Raw genomic sequence first — 11,104 nt, 5'->3', positions numbered from 1 at the left:
TATTCATTGTGAAGATGGTGAGACACTGAAACAGGTTTTCCAGAGAAGTACTTCTGCTCTATCCTGGAAGTGTTCAAGACCAGCTTGGACCAGGCTTGGAGCAACCTGGAACAGTGGAAGGTGTCCCTGCCCATGGCAGGCGGGATTTGGAACTAGGTAATCTTTTAGGCTCATTCCAACCTAAATAACTCCAAATTTAAAAAAACACAAGTATAAAAATGCACATTTTCTGAGGAGACAGTCCTCCAAGTTCCTTTCTAGGCCTGGAAAGCAGGAAATCCTTTTGGCAAATTTTGTTCTTTTAAAAAATTTCATCCTGAAAATTAAAACATCTGAAAGCCTTCAGAAATTTTCCCAAGACCTGCATGAAAATAAGGAGAGTCCTGTACCCTAAAGCAGTGATGGGAACACATCTGTAGAAATGAGGCAATTCTGGTAAAAATCTAGATGTGAAAATCTTTCTAGTGGGGATCATGACACTGAACTTCCTCCACATGGGAATTTTGACCACAAATTCTAACCAGGAATTTCCTTAACTAACCTGAGATGTCTCCATGGAGAATTCTCATTTCAGCAAACTGCTCCTTCCAACCAAAAATATCTTCCTGAATTTCAGACAGATTCATTCTTTACACATTGACTCAGAAGTTAAATTATTGTATGACATATTTTAGCAACTGCTTATTAAAAAAAAAGTCTTCTCCACAAGTCAGACTGCCCCAGGTTAATATAAAACATAATTATAAGCTGATTTTATTAAACTAATTCAAAGGTCTGACTGAGTTTTTTCATTGCAGTTCAAACTAGTTTTCTTCCTCCAGCTAATTCTACTAGGCAGGGTGGGTTGAAATATCAATGTTGGGTTCATCCTATAAATGATTCTGTTTGAAAAATGACTTCAGAATCTGCTTTGAATTAATCTGATGTAGCCAGCAATTCTCCACTGATTTCGAGGAGGTTTGGATCAAACCTTTAATGCTTTGTAAGTTGCATTCCCATGTAAGATGAACTGGAGGGGTTTTCATCAACAAACCTCCTAGCAAAAGTCACCATGCATTTCCCAAACAAATATGTAGAAAAAGAGAAATAATAACATAAATGTTGACAATGTAACCAAAAAAAAAAAAAAAAAAAAAAAAAAGGCAGAGGAAATATTTGTTATCCTTATTTATTTAATAAAGAAACATAATAAACTTGAATTTTTCCAGGTACAAACAGCTTAATATGTCCTATGATATTGGCTGATATTTTCCTTGCTCTTTTTGTAGCTTGAGTGATTCATGTGATAGCCTTTATTGAACAAATCAACAGAAAAAAATGGTAGCACTCACCATGCTTATAGACAGTGTGGGCCAACTATTGAGTCAGTGTCTTAAACTAAATCTCTACACTGGGAGGTTTTATCATGGCTCGATTTGGATCGGCATCTCCAGTAACAAAGATCTACAAGTGAGGTTATTTGACATTTTTGAGGGGAGTTCTGCATACCATACAAAGATTCCGTTCCCTCTTCATCCCTAAAACACGCCACAGAACAACAGAAAACCCAATAGAAAGCCGACCTTCCAGTTACAAAGGTTTTTGAAAGTAATTTACAATTCACTTTTAGAAAGTTGCACTGTAAACATCTAGAGTTAAGACCCTCTTTCCGATATTTTTGCATTATTATTTTGTTTTAAAGGTTTTGGGTAAAAGAACCATTTGTAATTGCATCAGTAGTATAGGATCTCACAGCAATGACACTAAAATGTCCAACTCAGGGGCGAAATGACCAAAAGAAGGGCTCTTCTCTAATAAAATCAGTGACCAGCTAATTGTCTCTTTACATTCCATTCATTACTGGGCCTGACTCTTAATAAGAACAGCAGTTGAATATTGTCTAATATAAGTTGCAAATAATTAAAATATTGTTAAAGCAGCATAACCAACAACTCACTTCTGAGTGTAGGCTGGCATTTTCCTTGGGTTTCAGACAGTTTACATCATACATGAAAAGAAATCACATGAGAAATGTTCCTTTTTCTTAGTACTTTTCCCTCTTTTTTTTTTATTTATTTAATTCTAAAGCTTTGAAAGGAAAATAATTTTGTAAGTTGTCAGCCAATAAATGCTTGTTCAGCAAGTAATGAATGTACTATTTTCTAATTAAAGAGTTTCATTATAGGCAGCAGCTTGTTGCTAGTGATCGATAAATCCCATTGAGGAGAAAACATTTTAATCAGTAAGTCGTGTCCTCTGAGTGTCAGCCACTCTATAAACTCACAAGATACATATATATGTATAGATATAAGTATGTGTGTGTGTATATATATATATATATGCATATAAATATAAAAATCGCATACTCTTTCTGGGTGATATGTACAGTCAGAATAACATTACAGCATAAATACACAGGGAATTTGTATAAAGTTTCTCTAATTTGAGAAGCCTTGAGCAATTCTGAGTTTTTGGGGGAGGTGAGGGGTGGGGTGGGGAGGGGGGGAAGGAATAAAGAATGTTTTTACTTCAAGGAATGACGAGTAGTCCCCTTAAGTTAGAATCTAATTACATACAAGATTTAAAGGCAACAAAATGCCCAGAGGAACAGCCCTATGTTATACACCATAGACATGGGGTTAAAAGGGCAAGAGAGCATGATTATAATAATACTTATATAGTATGGTTCATTCCCTTATAGCACTTTGCAATCAGAAAGTCTTACAACACCCCTGTGAGGTAGGTAAGTATTATTATTCCCATTTTACAGATGGGTAAACTGAGGCACAGATAGGTTAAATTATTTGCCTAAAAATCATGTAGTAAGAATCAGGAATAGACCCCAGGAATCCTGATGGCAAATCCTCTGAATTAACCAATAGACCACTCTCAAGTGAATGCCTGAGACACCTCTCAATGAATGGAGAGAATATATTAGCCCATATTTACACAGATACATTGTCATCCTTTTGACATGTTGTCGTACATATTCTGACTTGTTTAGAGGACAGATAACAATGGCCATAGATAAGCTTGACTGTAACATGTTGCTTTAATTCTTGTTGCCAACCCCATGTGTTTTTTTGACTCCTTCACAACCTGGGATGTAACTAAATGTTAATGACAATACACCTTAAATACATTCTTGATATCTTTGCTTCTCCAAGGTGAAAAAGCACAGTTACTCTTCCTTTAAAGTGCAATGGCTCATTACAGAAATCTCAAGATTTTCCATGAAGTCCAACCAAGCCCAAGTACAATCAGTCAGAAGGTGAAAAAGAAAGAACTTGTCTGTAATGACGGACATGTCTCTGTATTCCATAAATAATTTCTCACATTCTATCGAGGCTGAAAGATAATAAATAATAATCTATGTTAGCCCGTAAAAACCTCTAATACTTTTCTACAGCCACACATCTACCTTTCACCCCACTGTCATTTCTTTGGCCTGAAGCTGAAGGACACATCAACTGTAAATATTACTTTACCTACAGGAATGAGGATATAGCTATTACCTAGTAGATTTTTTTTTATCAGTTCCTGTACTACTTGTCCTTCCCCAGAAATCTAACTGTACTATCTGAGAAAATGAAAGATGGACCTTGAGTAAAAAGGATTCAAACCCTTAACATTTGTGTACAGATCCAGAGGTAATTCCCCTCCCACCTTCTTGATCACACTCTCGCAGCTGTTCTGGACTGCCCAGTTGGCATTGATTTATTACTAGTAGTAGTATTAGTAATTTTTTTTTTTTTTTTTTTTTGAGTAATATTGATGTACAGAGTTCCAAATAAGGCTGCTTAACTCAGTGTTCCTGGGGAAAATGTAACCTATCCCACTACCTTAACAGAAACTTTGCCAGCCTAGATGGTGCTTTGGATCACTACACACAAACGTGATGCGCTACTTCTATGGTGAGTTTGATTGCAGATTTCAAAGCAGATTCTTGAAACATACTAAAAAAATTAGTGCTTTTATTAACAGTTTTACAAACAGAATCCATTTTTGTCTAGTTTCCTGAAGGATAGAACAAGCCATTTCTCTCATTATTTTGACATCATTTTCTTCTCTGATTTTTTTTTTTTTTTTGTGTGTGTGTGTGTGTTTCTGCTGATGTGCAGTTGCAAGTCCCAAGAGGGAGGGCTTAGTGTAATCAACAGTTTAAATGTTGCTAATTTGATACTTCAATTTGCAACAATTTTCCTCTTCAAGCGATGGGGATCCCGCAAGTTCCTATTACCTTGACTTGAGTTCATCATGAAGAGAGTAAGGATTATTAATCTCCATGGAAAAAGAGACTTCTTTTTTTTTTTTAAGTAAAAAAATATCAAATATAATAAATTTATGAAAGACCATTCACAACATATACAGTAAGTGTTACATTTTGCTACAGCAGCTGTGATTTTTTTTTTCTTTTTAGAATGCAAGGTCATACATCGCCATAAGTAAACACACTAATATGAGTAAGACCTTAAATGAATGTATACAGCCAGGCTTTATCTGTAGATAGATATACACTGTGTTTACTGTTTTACAGTCTAGCCTATTCTTATTCACACCATTGATATAACAGCTATGACCCTGCAGAGAATCTTCCTGTGCATATATAAATATAAATATTGAGCCAAGTCAAAAAGAGCAGGGTCAAATGTTATATGACTTATTAGACTCCTGTAGTTAAGGGTAAAAACTCCACTGTTTCTTTTGCAACTAATTTTTAATAAGAAGGCTGCTTCAATCGTTGTGTAGTTACAGCATTACATTCTGTAAACAATGTTTTAAAGCATTCTAAACAAACACTTAAACAATTGATTCTTTATCCTTGTCAGGTGAGAGGAGACAATCTATAGCCTCATCGCTTTTGCTCAGGTCCGTTATCTTCAGCTGGAGGTTCTCACTCGTGCCTCTGGTGACGCTGTCGTAGGATGGAGGGAAAGAGGTGGAGGACAGAGTTTCTGATTTGTCTATTGGCCTGCCGTAGTTTTCGTTCATCATGAACGCAATGAGACCCTCCTTCTCGGGCGCATCGTCCTCCAGGATGCTGCTTTCCAAAGTTCTGTGCCGGTACAAGTAGGATGCCTGCTTCATGGAGCGCCGGAACAAATGTCTCCTGTAGGCCCTCTGGATGACGATGGCGGAGACCTCCTCTTGCTTCCGCCTGAGGGTGGTTGTAATCGGCTCGTAGGAGATCTTAGAGGGATTCGCTGCCATGAACTTCTCTTCCATCTGTATTTTAAGGGCATCCATCTCTCCGGATTCTCCTAGCACCCTTTTTGTAAAAGCAAACAAAATATCCAAGCAATGGATCCTGTCTCCGCTGACCATGGGCAGGTCCATCGCTATGAGTTTGATTTTGTTTGGTTTCGCTATGCGCAAAGGTTCTGACAGCGCGTCTGCAAAGTCTGAAAGTGCAGAATACTCAATAAACTGAGTGGCTTCGGGGTCAAACTTCTCCCAGATTTCATAGAACATATCAAAATCATCCTCGCTTAGAGGCTCTGTACTTTCCTCAGTGGCTACACTGAAGTTCTCTAAAATAATGGCTATATACATGTTTACAACAATGAGAAATGATATAATGATATACGTAACAAAGAAGAAAATCCCTACGGCAGGGCTCCCGCAGTCTCCCTTTGAACCATTTGCATTGGGAAGGTTTGGGTCGCAATACGGTGGTCCGGTGTTTAAAATAGGATTGAGAAGACCATCCCAGCCAGCTGATGTGGTGATTTGGAAGAGACAGAGCATGCTGTTAGCAAAGGTTTGGAAGTTGAACATGTCATCAATCCCATACTCCTTCTTCACATAGGCAAAGTTAGCCATGCCAAAAATGGCATAAATGAACATGACCAGAAACAGCAAGAGGCCAATGTTGAACAGGGCAGGTAGGGACATCATTAAGGCAAAGAGCAGAGTTCGAATTCCTTTGGCTCCCCGGATGAGTCTCAGGATCCGGCCAATCCGAGCCAAACGAATGACTCTGAAGAGTGTGGGAGAGAAGAAATATTTCTGGATGATGTCAGAAAGTACGGTGCCTTGAAAAGGAAAAAAGAAAGACAGCAAGTTAGTACATGGGAAATAACCCCAGGCTTTCCTTTTAAAGCAATCAGTCAGGATTATTAAGAAAATAAATAGAAAGTTGCCCAGATTGGAAGGCTCACAATAAAGGGAAAGGCAATGTTGCTTTTTCATGCCCATTTAATCCATAAGAACTTGTGAGAGAGTAAGCAAAGAATGGTAGTGGCTGTTTTATTAAGGGAAAGTTTTCTGCTGGTAATGAGAAACCAAGATCAAGCCAAGACACAGATAACTGCAGCTTTTGGCCGTGACCCACCTGAGAAATTTGTCTTGAGTGCAGATGTCAGAATTTGTCTCATATGACAACATTTTTGTTTGTAAAATAATGAGTCAGAAATGCTGGTGTGCTGGGCCTGGTTTTTTTGAGCAGTCACCAAAACAGTGCAGATTTCTACTGTGTATCCACTTGGTTGGTTGTTTGCTGATAAATTTTTCCAGTTTTCCCGATGGGCTGGGGGAGAATTAAGGGCTAAGGCTCTGCTAGCACGGAAATGAGGTTGCACCTCTGTATTAAACTCTTCCTGCAGGAGCAGAGCACTTGGTCCAGACAGTGTAATGCCAAGTCCCCAGCTGTACTGAGCTGTGCTAAGCACCTGTCTCCTGCAGGAAGAGGGCTCTGTGGCATGGCCCAGGGCCTCTGGCACTGAGACAACCTGGCTGATCATGGGACAGCACTGTGAGCAGCATGACAGCTCTGGTTAACTGTGTGCTGTGGGCATATCCACAGCACCTGACCTGAAGGTTCTGGCGACAGCTGCGTGGCAGTGACGTTCCCTGGGTGACCCAAATCTGTGACACCCAGGCTGTTCAATGCCCCCAAAGCACAGGTGGGTCTCTGAGCAGCAGAGAACTGCACTGGGATCTTGCAGCTTCTCCAGTCCACTACAGGGTGTTCAGAGCAGCAGGAGCATCGGCTGATGCTTTCCTAACATGACACTTTTTCATTCACCTATTCCCTCCCTCAAAATGGAAACTTATTTTTCAGGAGAGTTGAATTTCTGAGCTCCTTTTGCTCACTGGATCAGTTGGTCATCTTCCAGTTGCTGCTACTTCCAACTTTAGTAAAACTCTTTTGGTAGGATTTTGTGTTCATTTGACCTGCACTTCTTTAGCATCTAAATACATTTTTTTTTTTTTTTGGGCTGCAGAACAACAAATGGCCCAAGCTAACAATAAACCTGTTTCTTGCTGTTTCATCCCTTGGCTATATGAAGGTGCAGAGCTCCATTGACAAGGCTGAGAAAAGTCAAACTCACTGCCCAAACCTGCCCTGAAGGACAATTTTAAACTTTTGTAATAAAAAGCAAATAGCAGAGCAATAGCAATCCATATGTGCCAGCTTCATGTGGCTTTTTTACTTCTCTGTCATTGGCTGTTATGCAGAACCGGTATTAAGTGTATGTGGTGGACAGCTCATGTTTATCACCATGAACCATTAAATGTAGAGTTTGACAAACCTAATTTTGCAGATCAAACCAGTTTCTGTTAGCCAGTGGTATGTTAGTTATAATTACATATTAAAATTTTGTTTAGGATTCAACTCTCTGAGTGGAAAGCATGTATTACTGCACAAACCTTTCAACTTTGCCAATTAATTTTACCTCTGCCTTTCTAGCATTGCAGTCTGGGTGAAAACTGAGGATCACCTACCTACAATGGACAGAATCACAACCACAAAGTCAAAAATGTTCCAGCCGTTGGTGAAGTAGTAGTGTCGCAGAGCCAGCATTTTGAAGATGCACTCCCCGGTGAAGATGGCAACAAAAAGCATGTTGATTTTGTGGAGGATGTTCACTTTTTCCTGACTTTGGTCATCTGTTTCCACCATCATGGTAACCATGTTAAGGCAGATGAGAATCATGATGGAGACATCGAAGGCTTGTTTCGAGACGACATCGAAAATAAAACCTTGGTATTTGTTCTGGGGGAAAGGATAAGGTTTAGTTGGGAAATTTCAGCCATGGAAAAATGATGTAATTGTCTCCTGATTTATCAGACAGTAGCGGAAAACAGACAATATATTGCATCTGATTGGAACTTCATAAACTTAAAAGTGATGATGAGTGTTTTTTTTGATGGAGTTTTCAAACCCATTTGCTCCTAATGCTTTTTGAAACTACTGTAAACAAGACTGGACTCTGGCCATGAATTTATTCAGTACAGGCAGGTGGCCACTGGAATATGTAAATGGCACAAGTAAATTGCAATGTTAGTCAATGCTGCAGAACAGAGGGAATTTTGTACCACAGTTCACTGGACTTGTAAATATCGTCCAAAATCAAAACATGTAATTATTAAGTGCTTTTCATCTGGGAGCAATAAGCCTTCCTACGCTGGAGTGTTGAATGGTGCTTATTCTAGTAAATAAACATTCAGCTATTACACAAAGTTCAACTGAATTATGCCATTCTTACCAGTGGCCTTGGGATTGGCTTTTGAGGTTTCTTAGATCCCAGCTTTTTCATTGCATTATAATATTTTTTCTGCTCTTCTGTCATGAAGATGTCCTGGCCACCTAAGTATAGGGTGAGAACAACACTATTACTTTTGATGAAGAGGGCTCGCCTCTGCCCCCTTCCAAAGCTCAAGGATGAATCCTCTTCACTTTCATTTCCCTTTAAATGTAGCTTTCTTCAGGTTGGACTGCTTAGAGGGACAGTGGTGATTGTGCACACAGGACACCAGGCCGGTCTGTGACCCTGTGTCAAATTTTGTGCCAGAGATCCCCTCTGCCTGAGCTGCTTCGCTGCATTCTGTGGGGAATAGAGTCCCCCACCCCATATTTTCAGGATGCTCATGCTCTAGAGACACTAGGGACTGCTACAGCTGTAAAAATCCTGCAAGGTGGTTTCTGATCTCAAGGCTGCTGTGGCAAAGCTATTGCTGATAAATCTGTTCCTGGCCTTGGTCCCTGCAGCAGTCACAAGATGATGTGTAGCATATGCACTACTTATCTTTTTCTTTTGTTGGTTAAAATTGTCAATGATGACACCAATGAAGAGGTTCAATGTGAAGAAAGACCCGAAGATGATGAAAATCACAAAGTAAAGGTACATGTATAAATTAAATTCCCATTCAGGCTGCTCCTCGCACTGCAAAGGGAAAAGGGAAAGTGTGAAAATGACACCACCTCTGCACACATCAAAATATTGATGCAGTCAAAACAAAGCTGTCCATTGGAAATAAAAGTTATGAAATATGGGAAAAATACTGTAACTCCCGTGAGCAGTCAGATCTCCTCGGTCTCTGAAGTTTACCACTGGCATCTGCAATGCCACAGTCATTTCAGCAACACTTCACAACACTGTCACCGCAATCACACTGCTCCAGAAAGTGCAACTCCAGAATAAATCCTACAAAACATTCTCAGTCTGAACCCAGAAGGGGAAAAGAATCAATTTCCTCATTATTCTAATGTGTATATGAAGTAATGGTGCTTACAATAAAACAGAAGTGCGATTGTGGTATAATTGAATCCTACTGAAAAACATTGTATTTTTAAGTACACTGTATTTTTAAGTACAATTTTCTTTTAATGAGGGGTGGAATGGGATAAGGTCTATTGCTGAAGAACTGAGCAACACAGCCTGATAACCTCAAGTCACCTCTGCCATGTTTGGCAGCAATGCTCAGATTTACCCCATCAGCTCCTGGTATCTGAACAAGGTGCATTCCCTAAATGCCATATTTTCTTGTGGGTAATCCATAAGTTTCATTCAGCAGCAGGGAGGATACCTGTGCACATGTAGTACCAGAATAAATCACCATTGTGAGCTATGTTATGCAAAGGTACTTCTCTGCTCCTGTGGTGCCATGGAGCTCTTCCACTCCTCGTTCCTCCCCTTAGGCCTTGACTTTTGCCCTAAATTCAGCCTGTCAAATTCCTAGTTCCAGACAGCTGCCTCAAAAATTAACAGTAAGTGTAAACTTGCTCCTCTAACATAATTAAAAGAAGGAAAGAATACTATAGGTCTTTAAGTAAAAAGATAAACAAGCCACATGTGGTGTAGCAAGGGAAATGCTTTTTTTGTTTGTTTGCTTTTATGGAAACCTGAAAGCTGAGCAGGACGCAGGTAAGAACTGAGCTGTCACCAGCCACCAGCACATCTCAGAGCTGGGAACTCTCACCACCCTCTTTGTCTGCCAGGAGCTTCTCCACACTCCTCCAGATGAGCTGCTGGCTGCAGAAGACACTTACTCAAAGTGAAGGTGTAGGGAGGGTTAAATATTTGTCTCACAGAGCAATTCAACTTAAACCCAGCACTTTTAAAGACATGTTATCATCAGAAGTTGGAAAATAAGGCAGTAAATGGGAGAAGGGAAGATATATGGACAACAATTTAGGTCTTTGGTGGACTCAGACTCATTCTTGAGGTGCCTCTGTGTGCTGGGAATTCTGCAGTAGGAATAAGTAAATCAGCTGTGTAGGAGTAAGGGCCACATTTACTCTAATTTCAGGGTCATCATGCTTCAGTACAGCTACAAACAAGGGACTGCAGCTGTTCCAGACAGAGTAAGACAGAGACTGGCACCTTGCATATATTTTATTTTGTTGTGCTTGTTGTTAAGCATCATCAGTGCTGTAAAAGGCAATGGAAAAGGAAATTATTAATTTCCTTGATGACTTACCTCTCTTGAATCCACTGCTGCATACATAATATCCATCCAGCCTTTAAATGTGGCCTGAAAAAAAAATCCCATATAAGACATAAGTGTATTTAAAAAGTACACCCCAAAATGTTATCATCTCTGTGATGAACTTTCAAAATGCCATGTTGAACATGTACTTCACAATTAATGCTTTGCCTGCCTTGCAATCTAACATGTATCCTTGAGTTTATGTTCATTTAGATATTTAAATTCATTCCAGAATGGTTCTCTCCTGGATTTTCTCATTTCTGATTTTTGACTTTCTGCTCTTGCAGGGATAAAAGAAAGGCTTTGATAACAGATTTTAAGAAGGAGGGAAAACATAACAATTAAATCTTTGGATGTTCTGACCTTAAAAAATTTCAAGTAATGAGGAGATATGACTACACATAACATT

At 39.4% G+C, this 11,104-nt stretch overlaps 1 protein-coding gene across 4 annotated transcripts in view; it reads right to left on the bottom strand.

Annotated features, from left to right (window-relative positions):
• Positions 1-4,278: 4,278 nt before the first annotated feature.
• Positions 4,279-11,104, bottom strand: part of LOC131575634 (sodium channel protein type 5 subunit alpha-like) — a 210,234-nt gene continuing 203,408 nt past the window's right edge. For all 4 annotated transcript variants that reach the window (XM_058831335.1, XM_058831337.1, XM_058831338.1 and 1 more), the window contains 5 exons: positions 10,687-10,740; positions 9,008-9,149; positions 8,472-8,572; positions 7,708-7,978; positions 4,279-6,014 (listed from right to left, as the gene is read on the bottom strand). In XM_058831335.1, coding sequence (XP_058687318.1) covers positions 4,780-6,014; positions 7,708-7,978; positions 8,472-8,572; positions 9,008-9,149; positions 10,687-10,740 — 1,803 coding nt within the window. In that variant the 3' untranslated portion in view covers positions 4,279-4,779. The remainder of the gene's footprint in view (positions 6,015-7,707; positions 7,979-8,471; positions 8,573-9,007; positions 9,150-10,686; positions 10,741-11,104) is intronic.

This window comes from Poecile atricapillus, chromosome 2, assembly GCF_030490865.1.
Source record: "Poecile atricapillus isolate bPoeAtr1 chromosome 2, bPoeAtr1.hap1, whole genome shotgun sequence".
Lineage (NCBI taxonomy): Eukaryota > Metazoa > Chordata > Aves > Passeriformes > Paridae > Poecile > Poecile atricapillus.
Note: the sequence above shows the minus strand (reverse complement) of the source record. Positions and strands in the feature narration are given on the sequence as shown.